At 38.0% G+C, this 21,791-nt stretch overlaps 2 protein-coding genes and 1 long non-coding RNA gene across 3 annotated transcripts in view; 2 read left to right on the top strand and 1 right to left on the bottom strand.

The window, feature by feature from the left end:
• Positions 1-1,950: 1,950 nt before the first annotated feature.
• Positions 1,951-20,576, bottom strand: LOC119779113. The gene is made up of 10 exons (XM_038278645.1): positions 20,008-20,576; positions 7,039-7,196; positions 5,526-6,207; positions 4,910-5,357; positions 4,741-4,817; positions 4,470-4,647; positions 4,245-4,321; positions 3,944-4,046; positions 3,366-3,490; positions 1,951-3,193 (listed from the first exon to the last, which is right to left on the bottom strand). The coding sequence occupies exons 1-4, from the start codon at positions 20,030-20,032 to the stop codon at positions 5,029-5,031; spliced, it is 1,194 nt and encodes a 397-aa protein (XP_038134573.1). The 5' UTR covers positions 20,033-20,576; the 3' UTR covers positions 1,951-3,193; positions 3,366-3,490; positions 3,944-4,046; positions 4,245-4,321; positions 4,470-4,647; positions 4,741-4,817; positions 4,910-5,028.
• Positions 15,648-16,861, top strand: LOC119779114. The gene is made up of 2 exons (XR_005280182.1): positions 15,648-16,046; positions 16,164-16,861. It is a non-coding gene; the product is annotated as an uncharacterized LOC119779114 (long non-coding RNA).
• Positions 20,040-21,791, top strand: part of LOC119779112 (zinc finger and SCAN domain-containing protein 2-like) — a 28,514-nt gene continuing 26,762 nt past the window's right edge. Inside the window, exon 1 of the mRNA XM_038278644.1 lies at positions 20,040-20,315. Within this exon, the coding sequence (XP_038134572.1) occupies positions 20,144-20,315 (172 nt within the window). The 5' untranslated portion in view covers positions 20,040-20,143. The remainder of the gene's footprint in view (positions 20,316-21,791) is intronic.

Here is a 21,791-nt window from a genome sequence, read left to right on the forward strand (position 1 = left end):
ATGTTGACGGTTTTTGTTGACTAAAACTAAACTAATAAAATTATGTTTTCTTGGACTAAAATAAAGACTAAAATGCTCGACTTATAGTCGACTAAAACTAGACTAAATAAAAATGGGATGATGTCGACTAAATGTGATAAAAACTAACAAGCGATGCTGAAACTGGACTAAGACTAAAACTAAATTTAAAAATGGCTGCTAAAATTAACACTACCCCCAAGCCCCCTCCTTTCTTTTCATCATTCCAGGTGTTTTTCTTCGGGTAAGTCCAATTATTTTTATCTTACCGGGGGAAAGTCCCTTTCAAAACATATTTTTTCTATATTTAATTAAAAGCCTTTGTTACAGGTCATGGTGACATTTCTTTGCAAATCATGATGACATATATTGCCATTAAATCAAAAACACATCATAGTCTTAATCATTAATCTTTCAAAACAAAGTTTTCATCCAGTGACTTATGATTATTACATTTCTTTGAAAACGGTCAGCATAACCTTAAAACTCAAATCTTGGTATCACATCACCAATGTTCATACCCATATGCACTGTCAGTATAGATTGTCACTCTTTTACCAGTAGCCAATTTACATGCTGCAGAGCAAGGTTGATCTAGGCTCATTGATTGCGTCAGATCAGATGGGATTGGATGATTGTACAAGTCCTCCCTTACCTTCATGAAGGTAAGGGAGGACTTTCAAAACAAAGTTTTCATCCAGTGACTTATGATTATTACATTTCTTTGAAAACGGTCAGCATAACCTTAAAACTCAAGTCCTGGTATCACATCACTTGTATGTCGCCATTTACCTGCTTAGTACCATACAGTATTACTTTGGTTATGACAACTCATATACCACAATTAGTTTTAGCTGAGCTGTGCAACCTTGATATGACAAATAATTCATTTTTAATGAGTGTGCCTCTATCACTAAAAGGCCTCAACCCTGTAGCTCTGCAGCATCCAAATCTTGGATTCAACCCAATACCTGCATTTGACTGGATCCCAAACTTCAAAGGGACAGGTGCAGAGTCACACACACTGCTTCTCATACATAAATGTATTTGTTAAAACAACCCTTTAAACATTTATAAAACATTTAATTCTATTTTATTCTAATCATTGGTGCAGATTAATACACTACAGTTGCACCACGAAGCTGAACTTAAGTATGATATATTGTGTTGTCATATCAAAGTAATACAACAAAGTATACCGCGCTGTGTTTTAATGAAATTTTGAGCATCAAAAGTTATGCTGAATGATTTAATGAAATGTTATGAAACATAAGTTACACTGAATGAAACGTTGTTTTGACATATTGGTGATCAAGGTTATAATGAGTTTTTGATGTAACTGCAATATATATGTCACCATGACCTGCAAAGAGATGTCAACATGACCTTTAAAGAAAAAGCTTTGATAGATCAAAGAAAGGCTTTAATTAAAATAAAAAAAATATGTTTTGAGGTGGGTTTTCCACCGGTAAGATAAAAGAATTTGGAAATACCTGTGGAAAATAGTACCTAAGATTATGCAAAATAGGAGGAGCTCGGGGAGGAGCCCCGAGCCCCAGGAGTGAATATAAGCGGGACTGTCTCTGTATGTAACTTCAGATGTTGACCGGTATGCATCTCGGGTGGTGTCTTGTATTTTTGCAATAAACCACTCTGGACCGTGACCCAGCTGCCTCTGCCTGTTTTTTTTTATCATTGTTTGAAGACTTTTCAACTGCTTTTTAAGAACTTTGAATTTTTACAAGACTTAGCATAAAATTTTAAGTCGTTGGGAAGACATTCCACGACATTACAGTGGTTACCTTGATGAGGAGGATGAGATAGAATCATCACCAGGTACCTTGGAATCAGGCTTGTCAATGTTGAAGATCTCAGACTAGCTTCAAATTCAGGCTCAAACTTCTAACTTCAAGGTTCTGTATGTTTTTGAATAAAATTTAAATTGTTTATACTTCTCTACTGATTGGTGATTTTTCTGTATTTAATAGACAAACAATAAGACATGTCAATAAAGATTTTTAATATCTACACTTAATAGGTAATGTTTGAACATATACTCTGAACTTTGAACATACAACCAATAAGAAAACACACAAAAATAAAGGTTTCAAGAATGTGGATGCTACTATTATAAAGTATTATATTAAAAATAAATTATTTACATTGTCGTATATGAAAATACTATTTACAAATTACCATCACCATTTTACATTTCACATTTACTTTGCTATTTAAATAAGCACATTTCGCCAGTCCATTATTTTGGACTTCATCCACCTCCATAACTCCTGGTAATTTAGCTTTGCCAATAAGTTTCTCTGAAAATTTGGGAATGCGTGATATTGCCTGCCTGGGTAATTTTTGAATAATTGTGTCTCCCTGAAAACATTCACCAGTGTTAAAACGTCCTCCTGTTCTCGGGCCACATGATGAATGCCAGTCTGCCTTGTCAGCTCGAGCTCTGTGTCAGTTTTGTCCATTAGCTCCTTGACAATGCCAATGGACTTACTGATTCTGGCTGATGACATTTCTGACATGTTTGGTCCCAAGCCTCTCATAAATAATTTGAGGAAATTGTTTAGATGTTCCAGGTGGAGGTCAAGTGGAATATTTTTCCCCTTTCTCCCTCTGCCATTCCAAAATCTGTTCCATGTCACACTGTGTGCCATGCAAGAGGACAGAGTGAGATTTATCTGCAGTGTCAGAAGGAAGGTGCTATAGGCATACTGGCTGTGCCTATGAGCTTTGTAGAAAAGCAGGGCAACTTTGTACAGTCTCATCAGCCTTTTACCATCCCCTTCCCTCACTGCATCCTGCATGTCTAGCAGGAAGAACCCAAAACCAAGTCTGACTTCTGCGTGATGTTCTTGGTGGTCTTGTTTTGTCGGAATCACAGTTTCTGAAGAAGAGTCTGATGGAGACTCAAGACCATGCTTCTTCTTCTCATGTGTTTCCCTTTCCTTGGCGTATACATACATATTGCCACACCCGTCTGCACGACACGGAAACTGCTGCCTCTGCTGTGTCGTAGCCTGCCTTTGAGTTGCAGCTTATGTCACGCCCGTCATCATGACAAAGGTGTCCACCACCTGCCCAACCTTCTCATGCAGCCAGCTCCTCTTCCATTGCGGCAATCCGTTGTTAACATCCAGCGGGACAAACCCATCAGGAATTTCTGTTAGCACAGAATAAAATGTTTAAGTCATGGTTATAATATTGGATACAAACTTTTATCAAAGTGTACAATTTTGAAAATTACAATTTACAGCAGTAACATATAGATGCATGTATTGATGTGATAAATGCTAGTTCTAAACTATGAATGTGATGCCAAGTGGCAAGTTTACCTGTCACATCCTGCAACCCAAAGGGTTCCATTGCAGCAGCTAGGAAGAGTGCAGTGGTGTCCTTATGCACAAATTCCTTATAGGCATTGTAAGCTGCATGAGGACCTTGTTTAGCATTGCTGCACCTATGTAACAGAAATACATAGTTTAGCGAATGGTTGACATAGTTTTCTCAGTGTTATTCTTTCCATCTCTCACAGACATTTACATTTATTAATGTAGCAGACGCTTTTATACAGTCATTTATTATGTAATTTATATGACAAGGGTAATGACTAAGGGCATTGAACCCACAACTGTTTTGCATGCTGAACAGCTCCTTAACCTTTATGCGACCACTACTTCGCTCACACACAGGCACACACTCACACACACACATGCTCACACACACATACACACACGCACGCTCATATGTTAATGTGTTAAAAACAGTCTTTCGCACAGGTACAATAAGAATATCGTGCGTCAAGTGTGCTCTTTAGTACTGCTGAAACTGACCAACTAACCATCAACTATCTTGAAAAGCCTCAAATGCCCACCCACAGTTAATGAAAACATGCATCAAGTTGAAAACATACCATAAGGAGAACAGCACTGCTGATTTCATGATAGCAGTACTGTATTCCCCATCCCATAACAACCCAATTCATGAAATACCCAGACTGGATTTCTGTGAAAGAACTGTGGAAACCATGGTCAACACAGAGTACTTATAATCAGTGTAGTTAACAACAATATTGTTTAGACTGTAAAGACAAGCATAATGTGATGACAAAGTGAAGACCCATCATGACACTACTGACCATTTTGATGGTTAAAACAACAGTAATAATTGTACAATGTATGTATTCATGGTATTGCAGATAGCAGACGTTGTACCTCAACTTCGTCATGTTGGCAAGGAGTGTGCCATGGTCTTTTGAGGATGCACCATCATAGAAAATCCAATGATAGATCTTAAATAACATTGAAGACTTGTGATTAACAAAGGATAAACATAACTTCACACAAAAGCTCTTCAAGTAATCTATCTCAAAATCATCTAAAGTAGTGGTGTGATACTTTTATTTTGTTACTAATCAACATCATTCTATAGTTACTCACTTCAAAGAGGTTTCTGATGGCATGCCAGTCCTCAAACTTAAAGATGACACCTTCCAGTCGGTCTTCCTTTGTAGCACCATCTGAGAAGGCCCACTGTATGTTTCTGCAGTTCCCCTCGGTCAGCGGGTCACCTCCGACTAATACATTTGACAATCCGTCGGGTCCCTTTGGCACATACCTAAATGGATGAGACACAAATAGGGGAATAATAACTTACAATACAGCCCTTTACCTGCCAAAGACTGACAGTGGAGCCTGATTTTATTCTTACTCTTTCTGAAGGTGGCGAAGTGTGTCCACCAAATCTGATGTTTTGTTTTCGTCCTTGAAGAGCAGTACCAGAGGGTTCTTTGATAAAAAAACAGATGAGATTGCAGTAATGTTTGAGTTGAAAATTATGTGTATTTAGTTGTATTTTACAGATTTATCTCATTACTTACATCAGTGGAGCACTTAGCCATGTCCTCTGTATATTGATGTGGCATGTGGTGAACTACTAATGTCTTGAAGGGTTTAAAAACAGCCAGGTACTCGGTAAGGATGCGGCTTCCAAGAACAATTAACTCACGTAGCATATAGTCTTGGATTTCTGGTCCGGGGAGTGAGTTGCAGAGGTCGTACTGAAGGATGTCACAGTCCGGTCTGTCATTGCTGAGGTGATATGTTGAGATTCTATCTTGGACTGCAATATGATGAATCCAGTGTATAGATTTATTGCTGTGGTGGGTGGACTGATGATGTGCGCGCATGAAAAGTCCAAATTGTCAAATATTATGGAATATGTTGGTGGAGGAGTGGGGTGGGTGATCGGAGAAGCCGAGGAGCTCAAGCCCAGCTCTGCTGCTTCAGAGTCACTTAAACTGTAGAAAGGTAGCGTAGCCATGTCATCTGCAGGAAAAGAAAAAAGTTAAAAAAAAAACAAAAAAAACAAAGACTTATTATTATTACGACTACTAGTAGTAGTAGCATTAATCAATACATAGACATAACATTCAAGACGACACAGAATTTGATTTGCTTGTTGTGTTTCTATATATTGGTCATTTGTCATCTCACCTGTCAAGTGAAGCTCTTCCATGTTAAGTGGCTCCTTTTGATCACTTGTGCTTTGGTCTTCGCTGGTGTCCACTCTCTGACCAACATCAATGTTTCCTTCCGCTTCAGAGTTTAGGAAAACTTCATTCTGGACCTTTAACATTTTTAGAGACCCACTACATAGGAGTGCCAACTCCTTCTGCTTCTCTACAGAATTTTGGTGAGTTGTTGTTATGGCCATTTTGCTCAGTCTTTCAAACACTGCTTTTTTCGCACCACCATAATGTAGAATACTACCTAGGTAGTATGCAAAGGCTGACAGGCGTGCTTCTCTTCCTCTCAAAGCAATGGATGCTGCTGCACAAGTTGCCGTTTTAGAGTGGTTGGTGACAGTTGTGAGAATTGAGAAGAGGAATGGTGAAAAACGTTTTAGGTCTGCCTCTAAATTTGTAAATGAAAAGGCTTTCAGATCATCCGGAGATGACTTCCAAAGGATGAAACCATTGTTTGGATTACAGACATGTTTGCATTCGTTGCTTATTAGCTCCAGGATGTGCACCTTTATTTCCTCAACTAGGTGTTTATGCTTCAACATTAACTTTGCAGCTGTTGCCCATTTTTTCTTAGTGATGCTGTTCACTATTGAGGCATCTTCTGGAGGACATACTTTGGCAACCATCTGTGATGGGAAATGGGTGACAACCTGAAATATAAGATAATGTATCAGTGTGAAGAATTACAGTGTAGCCTAATAAGTATAATGTGCATTGACAATACATTGAAATATACAGACTGTTAAATATGGTGACACCAGATGCAATTGCTGAGTAGGTCAGAGTAAGGTCAGTGAAACACTGGCCACCCTCCACAGAGGTGCAGAACACAGAGTGGGGGTTGGATAACATGCTACACTGTAACAAATTGCTGTATAAATACGGCCAAAACTGAACAGTATCATATTGTTTCTATTGAAAACGGTACTGCACCGTGAAAAACAATGCATTCTGGGCAATTATTACTGTTTTTAATAAAATACTGTAATATACTGTGAGTAGCATTGCATTTTGGGAATGATGTTAGATTCAACGGCAAGGAGGCTCTCTTTAAACAGAACGCTACTGTATTTTTCAAGAAGACATGTTGTTGTGACATGTGGAAGCAACCTCTAGAATTTTCTTTACAAGGACTATCCATTTGAATCCTGCATTCTATGAGCCAATCCGGTAAATTGGAGCATAATTTATTTGTCAGATGATGTTGTCATACAGTTGTCATTTAATTAAATGACAATTTAAATCTGATCAAATTTAAATCTGATAAAAACAGCAAATTGCTTTAATCAAAAGATTTCTTTTGTAACAGTAATATACTGTATTTCGATTACAGTAAGGGTACTGTATAATTAACTGTAAAATGCTGGCAACCCTGGTGCCAGCATTTCACTGTAAAAATACAGGACAATTTGTAACAGTGTAGTTATGAGGTTATTCTCATAGTCATATCATAAGAAGTAGAAATGTATTAATAACCTTACCTCTGTAATGGTTCTTTGCGTTTTGGTGCCGGTTGGAGTTGACGGATTGGGGCATAACTTCTTCAGAGTCCTGGGCGTCTTGGAAGGAGTAGGCTCCCGGTATCTTTTGTCTGATGCCTCAGATAAAGACGGTTCTTCCGGCTGGTCTGCTTCGTCGTCTGCCCATTTTTTTAACACAAGCATGTCTTGTTCTAACCGTGTTATAACTTTCTGACAGGACTGACAAATGCGATGCGATTTATCTGATGTTTTTTGGAGTTGTAATCCTAAACGGAGAACTTGATCATATGTGCATTCGCCTTAACTGTTTTTCTTAAAAATGAGGGTCGTGTGTTGAATGACTCCTTGTATCCTCAGGTTCTTTTTGCAACACCGGCAAAAATTGTTCACGCTCATCTTCTTCAACTGCACGCTTTGATTTTTGTTGACAACAACTATGCGTCGCTTAACATACGTCACGCACTCCGTTGCTCTTATTGGCTGAAGGTCTGTCCAATTGAGGGCAGAGGCATTTTTTTTTTCTGGTTCGTTCGAAACACGCCCCATAATCACAGCTCTATAGAGCAGTATCAAACTCATATTCTGACTAGAATTGAGTCGGACTACGTCAGGCTACCTTATATGTGCTGCACCAGATGAAACACAGGTGTGCCACCTGTCGGGTTGGCACACCCTCCAAATTAATTTTGAATTGTGGTTCAATAGAAATATTAATAATAAACAAACAAAACAAGTAAACCAACACCATTGAGTTCATAAACTAAAATTTTGAGCATTACTTTGAGTGAATCACTTCAATCAGGTGTTTTCTTCAATGTTTAGCCAGATTTCTACTCCTGTTGGTGAAATATTCTAGACCAATGTGCTCTAAGGTGTCTGGGACTGTTTGTTAAATCACTGTTTATAAAAACACAATTCAAGAATCACTATTTAAATCCATCAAATTCAAATTTTGGATGTATATTTTTTCTAGTTTCTTATTAGAAAGTTTGCTGTTGTGAATTTATCCTTTCTTTATCGGGAGTGTGTAACTTTCAAGCACAACTGTATATATTTACCTTGTTAAATAGAATCTATTTTAGGATTGCCAGTCCAAAGAGGGAGCGGTGTCTAAGGGGAAGGAGAGGAGCAAGGTGGAAGGTCAGGTAAAGCAAGGTAAGTTTTGGTACAGCCCTTCTTAGAAGACAAAAACCTCAGATATGATGTGTTGGTAAATGATTGAGTCAGTTATTGGCAGAAGGCAAGTTTCACAAATGTTGAAAATGTATGTAGAAAACAGTGAAAAGTTCTACTTAAGGTTTTTAATCCTAAAAAAATGCGGTTCAACCAGCTGACCTTCTCCCTTGGTTGGTGTCTGTGCCTGCGTCACTTCCTTTCGGAGGCGTGGAGGGCGCGTGGAGATTGTTCGATCAGAGATTGTTTGGCGAGTAATACGTTGAATTTAAAGGTGGTTTTGGCATAATCTGGTTTGTGAGTGGATCAAGACAATGGCTTGTTGTAGTGGGGGGTGTTCGGAAGATGAAAATATGGATACAGGATGGTCTATGGCAGTGGTTCCCAAAGTGTGGGGCGCGCCCCCTAGGGGGGGCGCAATACCATTGCAGGGGGGGCGCGGGAAGTGGTATGGATGAATGAAGAAAAAAAAACAAAAAAAAAACAGCGCTTGCTTGACTGAGCATAATGGACAGTTATGACACTGCAACCCAGATTTGAGAAGATCTACAGCAACAAGCAGGCTCACTACAGCCACTGAAAAGATGGGAGGATTAAAGTACAAAGAAAAAACTCTCTGGGAGCTGTTCAATGTTTTCACTCCATTTTGCACAGAGGCTTTTTTAATGTATTGATGATAGCAGAGTTAAATATTGTTACAAATAATAAAAAAAAGAAATATGTTTAAAATAACACAGACAACAAAGAGTCCTCTTCTAATCTACAGTATAGAACTATGAAAAAAATACAGTTACACAAAAGTGTTCCACTGTAAAGATGGTGTGTAGTTTATTTTGTTGCAACCTGAAGTGTGAAATAAACTTCAGTGGAGTTTGAAAACAAAATATGTGTATAGATTTATTATATCTGGTTGAACGATGTGTGTGCCCAGTTGATTTCTTTTTTTTTTTTGTGGGGGGGGCGTGGAAATTTTATTGTAATCCAAAGGGGGGCCCAGAAGAAAATCTTTGGGAACCACTGGTCTATGGTATAAAATAGAAGAGAGGGAAGAGATAAAATTAAAAGGGGATCAAATGTTGGAAAAAGATCTCTTGAGGATGAGGAAGAACGAATTGAGACAAGAAAGAAAATAATGATGGAAGACTAAAGTCATATTGAAATTTAAGGCTGGAGAGGATATGAGTGGAGTAAGTCCTATCACCTTGTCGAATGGACTAAAGAAAGTTGTTGGAGACGTGGAGTTAGCTAAAATCCTGAGGGCTGGAAGCTTACTTATCATTTGTAAAAATGCAGAACAAAAGAACAAGGCCCTAAAATTACAAATGGTGTGTAAAAGGGAAGTGATAGAAAGAAAGGTAGTTGGGGAGGAAAGAGGAGTGTGTCGTGGGAAAAAAGTATTCAACTATTCATCCTAGTTAAATAAACGGAGATCGATGGATTTCACTCAGGCGGCACATTTATTAATCATCTTTGCAAAGAGAGAACAGTCATCTAATTACACTAAAAGAATCATGGTTTAGTGAAAGCCAACCAGGCCGTTCATTATCACGTTGCAGTTGCAAGTTGCAGCTGCAAGTTGCAGCTCAGGTGAGCTATTAGGGTCAGGGGTTCAGAGCAGATGAAAATCCTTTTGTGTTGCTTTCCCCAGATTTTAACCCATCATTTCCATCCGGTTGCTGTGTCGGTGTGTGTGCGTTGGGGGGGTGGGGGGAGATTGATGCTTGAAGCGGGCTGTCTTTCTCCGGCGGGCTGATGGGAGGGGTGCATCTCCTCCAGGTCTGATTTCCACATAGGAGCGGTTCCGATCAGGGAGTCCATGTTTGAAGGGCAAGGAGTAAAAAAAAAACAATGATTAGTTTAAGTTTCAATATTTCAAATGAATAATAATAATAATAAAAAATAAAATAAAATAAAGTTGTTCATCTTTACCATAAAAAAGAAGAAGCCTTTTCAGGAAAGGAATGTCGTCTTGTCAGTCACCCCACTTCATCCTTTAGTCACTTTAAGTCACATTTCCCTCTCGTCACAAACTTTTCTCATCTAATTTTCTCAAATTTTGTTTTTATCATCAACCTTACTTTTCTCTTTTTAATTTTGTATGTTTTCTTTATTTAATTTTAGGTTAATTCCTCCATTTTATTCTATTTTAAGTTTTTTTCAGTTTTTTAAACTTAATTTAAAAAACTGAAATTTGACCTTAATTTGACCTTATTTTATGCCCTACTTACTTTTTTTTCTCTAATAATTTTATAGTTTTTTATTTTTAGCTATGAGTTATTAACTTCCTGTAAAAATTGAGAGAGTTTTGTTTCTTTAAAAGCACCATTGAAATTAAAATTCATTATTATAACTTAGTATAGTGTAAGTTTAATATGTAATACAGTGTAAATATGTTTAGTATCAGGTTTAAACACTCTTTTTTTTTTACTTCTTATTTTAACCCATTTCTTTTCAAGCTCAGAGTTTCTTTGAACTCTCCTTTTAACCATCCATCATTTTAAACTGTTATCTTCTCTTTTCCCATTTTTTTTTGTCTTTTTTTTTTTTCAAAATCTGTGAATTTCTTACCTTACCTTCTTTTTAGCCTCTAACTTCTCATGATATTTGTTTATCTTATCTTCAAAAGAACCCTATTTTCTTTGCAATTGATCAAAAATTTCTCCTTGGGCAGTTGACAATTCCCTGGAACCTTGCCTTTTGTTCTACTACCATACTGTAGAACTGCAAAACCTTTCCCATTATCTACAGGTAATTTACCGGTTGCCAATATGCACACCATTCCTCTGGTGCCGACCTGGATAACTGGGGGGGATCCCACTCTAGATTACCGACGTCTCAGTAAAATTAAATGCCTTCTGGTGGCACTTACAACCTTCCTCTCACCCTTAGAGAGAGCCTCAAGTTCCTATGCGAGGTCTTTTGGTTCACAGGTGGAACAAAAACCTGAATTGCCTTTCTGCTCCCCAAAAAGGAAAATTATCTGTTATTTCATATGTATAATCTTTAGTATTATACAAATTTTAGTGCATTAAAATGATTAACCTATTAATTAGTTTCTTGCTAGATTATAATTTTAATGGAGAAGAAGAGGACTTTGTTTGAACAAAATTTCCAGTATTTGATTTCTAATTATCTTTAAATCTGTAAACAATCTGTTGTTTTGTAATTTAGTTTTTGAAATTTAATTTAAACTGTGCCGACAAAAGATCATCTCACCGTCTCAAAAAAATGGTTCGTTTTGATCCTCCTGCTGACCTCTAGGGACCTCGATGCCAGAAGTCCTCACTCCCTTAACCTTCTAACCGGGGTATTGAGGCTGGAAGACTGCTTCCTCCAGGTGGTACCTGACACTTCTGACAATCGCTGTCGGAGATTGATGGATTTCACTCAGTCGGCACATTTATTAATCATCTTTGCAAAGAGAGAACAGTCATCATGGCACAGCATTCTGCTCTGTTCTGATCTGGGCAGGGTTCGTTCCCCCCTAGTTACAACAATCGAAAGCAGTCAGAGTCATAACAAATTACACACACTTTGCTTAACAGTAACATGTTATGAATAAACCTTGAGAAAGAATCTGGATTGTTATGGGAAGAAGCTATGTCTGGTCTACAAACACCATTCTGCAGGGAATGGTGTGGCCTTGAGAGAGAAACAGACTGAGTGAAAACTTTTATAGTGAGTAAATATGAATATTAATATATAATGAGAGAAAGATATAAATTTTCCCACAACAAGTGAAAGGAGTAATATCAGGGATTCCGGTAGGAGAAAACTTGGAGGAGCTAAAGAAAACAATAAGAGGAGGAGAGATTATAGGCATCAAATGTTTACAGGCTTTTAGGAATGGGGAGAAAATGGACAGTGCATCTGTTCTTCTGGATTTCAAAGGTAGAGTTCTGCCTGATAAAGTGATGGTTGGCTACATGAGTTTCAATGTAAGAGCTTATATACCACCTCCTCTAAGATGTTACAAATGTCAAAGATATGGACATACTGCAAATGTTTGCAAAGGGAAAAAGAGGTGTGGTAGATGTGGAGGTGAACATCCTTATGGTGAGTGTGGAGATAATCCTGTTAAATGTTGTAACTGTGGTGGAAATCATAGTGCAGCGTATGCAGGGTGCATGATAAGAAAAGAAGCAGCTGAAATCCAAAAAGTTAAAACTGATAAGAGAATTACTTATGCTGAAGCAGTGAAAGAAGTTAAAAAGAATGATAATAATCCGAAAATAAATTATCAAAGGAAAAGGATGGCAGACAATAATCAGTGTAATGTTACATTAGAAAAGTTGATTCCTTTTCTTGCATACATCGTAAACTGTTCAGAGCAAGCAAAAACTAAAACTGAAAAAATAAAAATTATAGTTAAGGCAGCTACAAAGTTTTTTAGTGTTAAAAACTTGTCTTGGGAAAAAATTAATGATGAGCTCAGGCATTGGGAAGGATCTCTGGAAAATGACGCCTCTCAAATCATCACATAATTCTAATATTACAATGGAACGCTTGCAGTTTATTAGCAAATGGTCAGGAATTTAAAGGCTTCATTAAAAATTTAAATAAAAAAACAGATATAATATGCATTCAGGAAACATGGCTCAAGCCATCATTACAGTTTAGTATTCATGGTTACTCAATATTACGTAAAGATAGAACAAGTGGGAATGGAGGAGGATGTGCCATATTTATAAAAGAAAAAGTTAAATTCATTCAGCTCCAAATAATATCAGATTTAGAATCTATTGCAGTAGAAATTTGGACAAATGAAGGGAATCTTAAAATTGTAAATTATTACAATCCTTGTAAAAAAATAGAAAAGATAAAACTTGAAACAATATTAGAACACTGGAGAGGGAAATGTTAGAGTTGTGATTATAAAATTATGCTACATTTGTGTGCTGTGATTCAATCAAGAGGGTCGTAGACTTTTGTGACCTGCATCCTGCTATCCTGTGATTCAATCATTAGGTCATGAGGCAAAGTCACACGGTTGCATCCTGCTGTGATTCAATCAAGAGGAGCATTTTGTCCTATGACCCAATCAATTGCCTTGTCAGAAGAACACTGTTCTGTAACCCAACCCATGTGTTATGATCTGCTAATAAAAGGCTTCTGCTGAGGAGACAGAGAGAGTGCAGATGTAGCTGAACGTGATTCTCTCCTTTTGCAGGAGCCAAAGAACCCTATTCTGTGTGGACTCAGTTTCTTTTTTAACATAAACCTACAATTTTGAACGTAACATTTTTGGTGCCAAAACTACGGGAGTCAAGATCCAATTGTCCAGGACCGTGCGGGACCAAGGCCAAGAAACTGTCGACAGCCGTTCACCCTTTGCCGGACGGAGCCAATAGGTTGGTCCAGCCCTGCCCTGGACATCCTGGTGACGACTCAAGCTGAGGACTGATCTGCACATAAAGGGTAGGCCTAAAGCTTTTGATCAAAACTTGGTCTGGGACCATGTAAAAGCTGTAACTAGTTGTAGTCGCAAGAATATTTGACGAAACCAAGTTTTGTTGACAGATCAGGGATCTGGGTATTCTGTGCATTTGTGTCTGGGACTCTGTGTTGTTCTCGAGATAGTAAGGTTTGCAGCTGCAGCAGGAATATTTGACGAAACCAAGTTTTGTTGACAGATCTGGGATCTGGGTATTCTGTGCATTTGAGTCTGGGACTCTGTGTTGTTCTCGAGATAGTAAGGTTAGCAGCTGCAGCAGGAATATTTGACGAAACCAAGTTTTGTTGACAGATCTGGGATCTGGGTATTCTGTGCATTTGAGTCTGGGACTCTGTGTTGTTCTCGAGATAGTGAGGTTTGCAGCTGCAGCAGGAATATTTGACGAAACCAAGTTTTGTTGACAGATCTGGGATCTGGGTATTCTGTGCATTTGAGTCTGGGACTCTGTCTTGTTCTCGAGATAGTAAGGTTTGCAGCTGCAGCAGGAATATTTGACGAAACCAAGTTTTGTTGACAGATCTGGGATCTGGGTATTCTGTGCATTTGAGTCTGGGACTCTGTGTTGTTCTTGAGATAGTAAGGTTTGCAGCTGCAGCAGGGATATTTGACGAAGCCAGGTTTGTTGACAGATCTGGGATCTGGGTATCCGGTGCGTGCGAGGGCCTGGAGCTGGAGACTCCAAAGTGTACACGATAAATGTTTTTTGTCTATGTTGGTTAAAATAAAATAAAAAAAATATTAGGACTTAGAATAGGTGTGTGTGACTGTGTGAAAGTGTGTGAGGAAACAATCGAACCGTTGTGTTCTGTTGTTTCATACTAAAACAGCAGGAATTAATACAGTATAACTGTTGTGGATGCAGAGGCAAGAATTTCTCACCTGAAAATGTAGAAGCAGAAATGACCACAACAGTGTTTGGGTGCTGTCCTGCTGAATAAACATCCAGTGCGTAGAATACCCTAGGTGTTTGTACTGGACTATTTTTTTTTTAAATGGGACAAGGTAGTAGTAAGAAGGAAATGCCAGGTGATGTTAGATGGATGGTGGCGTGTTGTGGTGGTGACCCAGAGTTTGCCAGAAAGTGGATTGAGAAGGAGAACTGGGATGGAAAGTTGAGAGTTGAGCCGCTGATGAAGATTCAGCAGAAGGTGGAGATGAAGTTGGTGTATAAATCAAAAAGAAAACAAGCTAAATACAGAAAAGAATTAGAAGAGTTAAATAAGTGGATTATGCAAGCAAAAAATAGGGAAAGCCAAATACAACAGAAGAAGGATAGAAAGAAAGCTACAATTGCTGCTGTAAAAATTAAAGCTGATGAAGAAACTGTTGTATCCCGTATGCTTCCTCAATATCCTGACCCTAATCAAATTCAAGGGGGTGATGGGGTTCAAGCAGTGGCATCAGCTGCGCAGGAAGGTGGACATAAACACCATCACGGTGAATATGAACACAGCCATGCCACTGTTCCCCCTCCAGTAGCCCCACCATCGTATAATGATATTGGAGGAGCAGGAGCAAGCCCCCTGTCCATATCGTCCTCTATGGATGGTATGGAACTCAGTGCCCCTGACCCTTGTGAGCATGAATTAAGAAAATCAAAAAGGGATGTAAAGCTTAATTCAAAGTATTACAATAATGATTATCAAATAGAGGCTTGTAAAAAAGGCCCATCTGCCCCTATTTATCCAAGATTGTCTGAATTAAAAAAACAAGAACAGGACCAAGATCCTGGGGGGGGGCATGTGCTTTTCCAATGTTAGAGGTGGCCAACCCTCGTTATGGTCAACGCACGGGACCCCAAGATAATGACCCACTAGATCGTAGACCCACTATTCTTGTGTATAGGCCATGGACAGATGAAGAGATGCAGACTGCCTGTCAAGGTTTAACTCCAGCCAGACAGAACCCAGTTAAATGGTCAGAGGATGTTAAAAACCTAATTGATTCTTACAAATTAAATGGGGCAGAAACAGGAAAGGCATGGCCAGAGTGTTTTTGCACTTGGTAAAATTACTCATGAGGATTATTCCAACATCTGATGGTTTGACCCCTTTTGAGATAGTGAATGGGAGACCTTTTGTTCTACCTCTATGGGAAGGACAGCCATGGGCAGAAAAAGAACAAGATGACATTGACCCGCTAACTAAGTGGATGCTGAAGCTTTTCAGTGACAAAACTGTTCGGAAAACATGTAATCTGCCTAGTGCTCCTTTTGTTTCCCCACAGGAAGGCCTGAAGCCTGGAGACCGAGTGCTGATTAAAATCATCAAAAGAAAAACTTGGAAAGCTCTGAGGTGGGAAGGACCCTACATAGTGCAACTAACAACCCCCACCGCCGTGAAAATCCAGGAAAGAGACACTTGGATCCACCAGAGTTACTGTAAGCTAATTAAAAACTTTCCGCAGCGAAAAGCCCAGTTACCTTCACAGGAACCCCATAACTAAGGTAGGGATCTGTGGTGAAGTCCAGCTTCAAAGGTTTTTTTTTTTTTTTTAGGACCACTCGTCTCACCGCTGGTGAAGAAAACAACCTAACCCAGTCCTTTAGAGTCCTAGTTAATGGGTGTTTCATTGGAAGAGCTGGTGAAGACGGGAAAACTAATGACGTTCTGCTGCCTGGTGGTGACCATTGGACCGGTGTTCCTAGGGACTTAAACTGACTGTCTGAAACAAAGGAAGAGCAGGATGATTTTTGATGGATCCACAGCAAGTCATCCTACAGTGCCAAAATGTGGTGGCAGCATTCCAAGCGCGTTGCTGAAGATTTGAACAAAACAGACTGTTATGTTTGTACTCATATTCCTACTTCTATGAATATAATATGAATTGAAAGATGCTGATGTTTTTTATGTTTAACAGGGGCGAAATGTTATAGTTATGATTATAAAATTATGCTACATTTGTGTGCTGTGATTCAATCAAGAGGGTCGTAGACTTTTGTGACCTGCATCCTGCTATCCTGTGATTCAATCATTAGGTCATGAGGCAAAGTCACACGGTTGCATCCTGCTGTGATTCAATCAAGAGGAGCATTTTGTCCTATGACCCAATCAATTGCCTTGTCAAAAGAACACTGTTCTGTAACCCAACCCATGTGTTATGATCTGCTAATAAAAGGCTTCTGCTGAGGAGACAGAGAGAGTGCAGATGTAGCTGAACGTGACTCTCTCCTCTTGCAGGAGCCAAAGAACCCTATTCTGTGTGGACTCCATTTCTTTTTTATCATAAACCTACAAATTTGAACGTATCAGAAAATAGTTTGGTGTGGGGACTTCAATGCACATAGCACTTTATGGGGAGATCAAGATGATTATAATGGAGGAATTTTAGAAGAGATAATTGAAGAAAAAGAATTGGTAGTTTTAAATAACGGGGTAGGTACTCAGGTAGACTTGGTAAGAGGTAAGGAATCGGCTTTTGATCTGACTTTAGTTTCTCAATCTATTGCTAATAATTGCAGTTGGAAAGTATGTAAAGAAAACACAATAGGGAGTGATCATTATCCGGTATTTACAAGGATAGGAATAGATATAGAGGAAGATCAGGTAGAAACTGAGGGGAGGTGAAAATTTGGGAAAGCAAACTGGGATAGGTTTAAAATAATGAGTGAGATTAATATGAAAAATGTAGATATAAGTAAACCAATAAATGAATTAAATTTAGAAATTAGTAATTGTATTATTAACTCGGCCAAAATATTTATTCCTAGAAGTAGTGGTATAAAAAAAAAGAAAATAGTTCCTTGGTGGACACCAGAATGTTCATTTGCAATTAAACATAAGGCTTTTAAAACACTTAAGAAAACAATTTGCTTCCAAAATCTAGTTAATTATAAAAGGAAACCGGCAGAAGTTAGGAAAACTATAAGAAATGCTAAACGGGATTATTGGAGGAAATATTGTGAGTCTTTGGGGAAAAATACTGCTTTAGATAGAGTATGGAATACTATTAGGAAAATGTCAGGGAGTTCAAAAGAATATTTTTCCCAGTAATTAAAGATAATGGAAATATTATAATAGACAATAAGAGTAAAGTTGAAATATTAGTTAAAGGTTTTGCTAAGATACGTAGTACAGAAAATGTAAATAATAAAGAAAAAAGAGGGCGTGAAATGACATTAAAGAGAAATATTGCATTGGTCAATGATGAAGAAGATTGTGAGGATTCTATTAACATGAAGTTTTCCTTGTTAGAATTAAATAAAGCATTGAAGAATTCTAGTAAATCTACTCCTGGGAAAGATCAAATTAGTTATAGTATGTTAAATAATTTTAGTGATGTGAGTAAAGAAATATTATTAGAATTATATAATAAGGTGTGGGAGGAAGGGATATTACCTGATATATGGAAAGAAGCCATCATTATACCCATTTGCAAACCTGGTAAAGATCCTAATTTAGCTGAAAGTTACAGGCCAATAGCTCTAACATCATGTATGGGTAAAGTCATGGAAAAAATTGTAAATAACAGATTAATTTATTTTTTAGAATCTAAAGAAAAGATTAAATCTTATCAATTTGGATTTAGAAAAGGCAGAAGTACAATAGATCCTGCATTATATCTGGAACATGAAATTAGACAGGCTCAGGTAAATAAGAAGAGTGTGTTAGCAGTCTTTCTGGATGTGGAAAAGGCTTATGATATGTTATGGAAAGAAGGGCTATTGATTAAAATAAAACGAATAGGTATAAGATGTAAAATATATAGATGGATAAAAAGTTTTTTAACTGAAAGAAGTACTAGAGTAAAAATAGGTGGGGTAATAAGTTCAAAATATCAAGTTGAAAATGGCACTCCCCAAGGTAGTATAGTAAGTCCTATTCTATTCAGTATAATGATTAATGATATTTTTAGTAGTATAGATAAATCCTTTGGTGTCTCATTGTTTGCAGATGATGGTATTATTTGGAAGAGGGGGGAAAAATATAGAGTTTGTAAATAAAAAACTACAAGAAGCATTACTGAATGTAGAAGCTTGGGCTTTAGATTGGGGTTTTAGATTCTCAACATCTAAGTCTAAATGTGTTGCTTTTACAAATGGGAAATTAAACAATAATGTAAATCTCAAATTATATGGGGATGTTATAGAAAGGATAGATCAATTAAGTATTTGGACATCTGGTTTGATAAAAAAACTTACATGGAAGATACATATAGATAAAATAGTTGAAAAAAGTAAAAGAATTTTAAATATAATGAGATGTCTAAGAGGAAAAGATTGGAGAGCAGATAGAAAAGCATTAAAAACAGTATATAATGGACTAATTAGATCAATTTTAGATTATGGTTGTATAGTATACAATTCAGCTTCAAGTACTTTATTAAAGAAAATAGATAGAATACAATATCAGGCATTAAGACTTTGTTGTGGAGCAATGAAAACTACCCCGGTTTCCGCTCTACAAGTGGAGATGGGTGAGATGCCACTGGAGCTCAGGAGAGAACAACTAGCCATAAATTACTGGGTAAATATTAAAGGATTTAAAGAAAATCATCCTCCGTAAGTTACACTGCAACCATGTCAGGAAAAAGAAAAGAAAAAATTAATAGTTTTGGATGGACAATTATGAATAAAGTAAAAAATGTAGGAATAGATAACTTTGTAATCAGTCCTGTGATTGTTATTCCTGCTATTCCATCATGGATCTTCACTCAGTTTTTAGGATTAAAAATGGTGGTTCTGTTGTTAAATTAGTCTGGATTCCTGCTCACATTGGTGTTATCGGTAATGAGTTAGCTAACAGTTTTGCTAAGAGTGCTGTAAAAAAGGATGTTGATTTAAACATTAACATAAGTAAAAATGAGTTAAAGAATATTATAAAACTGTATTTCAAGAAGAAATGGCAAGAACAGTGGGATAAAGGAGGGAATGCTAGATTTTATTATAGTATTCAAAAAAAGGTTGGAGAATTAAGAAAATGTAATAGAATTAAAGAAAAAGAAGATATTTATCTAGAATAAGGTTCGGACACACAGGATTAAATAGTACTTAAAATAATGAATAAGCATAATACAGGGTGTTGTATTTGTGGGAAATTAGAAACTGTCCAACATATTTTTTAGAATGTAATAAATATACTTAGGAAAGAGAGATGTTATGTAGAGAGTTAGACAGGAATAAAAGTAAACTAGATATAAGGGAATTGTTTCAAAGGTCATCTGGGGATGTAGTTTTTGGGAGTATTTTTAATTTTCTAAGAAGAACGGGTATTTTAGGGAGAATATAATAGTTTGTCTGGCCCATACTCCATTCTGGAAGGTGGCGGTAATGCACCTATAAGTTGTTTGCCAACCGCCATTAAAAAAAAAAAAAGGAAGAAGAAGAAGACCTTCTCCCTTACCAAGATGGCGGCAGCGCTGACGCATCCGTTCGCCCTAAGGTCACCCGGAAGTAGCGCTGAGCAGTTGTTAGCAGCTAGCTTGCTTTGTGGACCGTCCGGTCGGATCTCAGGCCAGTTTGGATCAGCAGCTGCAGGAATGGGTTCAGTTCTTCCTCTCAGAGACTTTATCAGGCAGAGACTGGATGCTGCTGCGGAGGAGATCTTCTCCGAGGTGGAGAAAACCATCATCCGCCTGGAGGAGGAGCTGGCCGCCCAGAGCAAGCTGCTAGCTGTGTGCCTGAAGCCGCAGGTCAGGCTGCAGAGGCTCGGTAGGTCTGATGTTCATCTGCATCTCTGGAGGTTCCTCTCACTTAGATCCACATTACTAGATGTTCCCACTGTAGAAACACACCAGACTAACCTCCCAATCAATGAGGGCTCAGATTCATGTGGGTTTAATGACTGTTATTATCAGCAGGGCCGGATGTGGGAGAATATGGGCCCCTGGGCTGCAGATGTGGAGCAGAAGGTTCCTCTGTAGCAAAGGTGTAGGGTGGGGGGGTTCTGAGGGTGGGGGCAGATGGACCTACAGTTACTCCACCTGAATGCTTTCATCAGGTTTTTGTATTTTCTAAAATTGAATTCTTTCCTGTTGTTGAGAACACAAGGAACCACAATACACTGATATTTATGTTTAAAGATGTTAGAGAGATGCTTTTAGTGCATTATGTATGTAATGGGTTTTAGAAGATGTAGATTAAATTCTACTAAAATATGTTTTATAGTTATGTGATGATGAGTGGTGTTTGGCGCCCCCTACTGGTTGGCCTATAAATACTGGGAACGGCTGACAATTCCACAGAATGTGTTTGGCCCCCAGCTGTGGTGAGTGCTCCGGTCTGGCTATCTTCTTTGTAGAGTTGGGTATCCGAGGGATTGCTGGACTTTTTATTGCATTCCAGCTGTTGGTGAACCAGAGGGGAGGCTAACCAGAGGATTTGTTTTTCTCTACCATTCATTACAGTAAATCTTTTTTTTTTTTTAAACCCAACTGTCTGGCATCTGATCTGTGCATGACAGGATGGCTAAGAGAGGAGCTGTGACGTATATATACAGCCCAAAAACATTGATGTATAAAAAAATAACCAATAACAGCCGATTCTGATACCAAAATCAATAAATCATGCATCACTAGTAAAACAATTTAAATTCCATCCATCCAGAAAAATATGGATATGCTAGATTTTAATTATAGAACAGCATATTTTTTTCTTGAACATGGATATATATTTTATTGCATGTTGCATATCCCAGTCAATCTGTTTCTCCTTTAAATCTGCAGCTCTCCCTGTTTCTCTCCGTTTAAAAAGATTTATTCAATTCAATTCAATTCTGTTTATTTATATAGCGCCAAATTCACAACACATGTCATCTCAAGGCACTTTACAGTTCAACCAGATCATACAGTCAAATCGATACAAAGTTTTCTATCTAAGGAAAACCAGTTGATTGCATTGACTCAAATACAATCCCCCACACTAAGCATGCTTGTAGCGACAGTGGAGAGGAAAAACTCCCTTTTAACAGGAAGAAACCTCCAGCAGAACCAGGCTCAGTGATAGATCTCCAACATCTATAAACAAGGGTGTTGATAGAAGCAGCACAGCTGATGTTTCTTTCCAGGATGACGTCACAGCCAAACAGGAACAGACGAGGCAAAGCTACTCTGAGGAAAAGCAGAGAGAGCAGAAGGTTAGAGATTGAACTAACAGATTCTGCAGAATAGGAGAACAGATAGAGAATGA

The sequence above is a fragment of the Cyprinodon tularosa genome, unplaced genomic scaffold (genome assembly GCF_016077235.1).
Source record: "Cyprinodon tularosa strain WSP-4 unplaced genomic scaffold, ASM1607723v1 ctg1429, whole genome shotgun sequence".
Classification (NCBI taxonomy): Eukaryota; Metazoa; Chordata; class Actinopteri; order Cyprinodontiformes; family Cyprinodontidae; genus Cyprinodon; species Cyprinodon tularosa.

Excerpts from the sequence above, each read along its gene's own strand:
- LOC119779113 (XM_038278645.1), bottom strand. The coding sequence starts at position 20,032 with ATGCGTCAGCGCTGCCGCCATCTTG. Across the intron at positions 7,197-20,007 it reads TCAGCGCTGCCGCCATCTTG|ACGACGAAGCAGACCAGCCG; the intron begins GTAAGGGAGAAG and ends AAAAATGGGCAG. Across the intron at positions 5,358-5,525 it reads GGAAGAGCTTCACTTGACAG|ATGACATGGCTACGCTACCT; the intron begins GTGAGATGACAA and ends CTTTTCCTGCAG.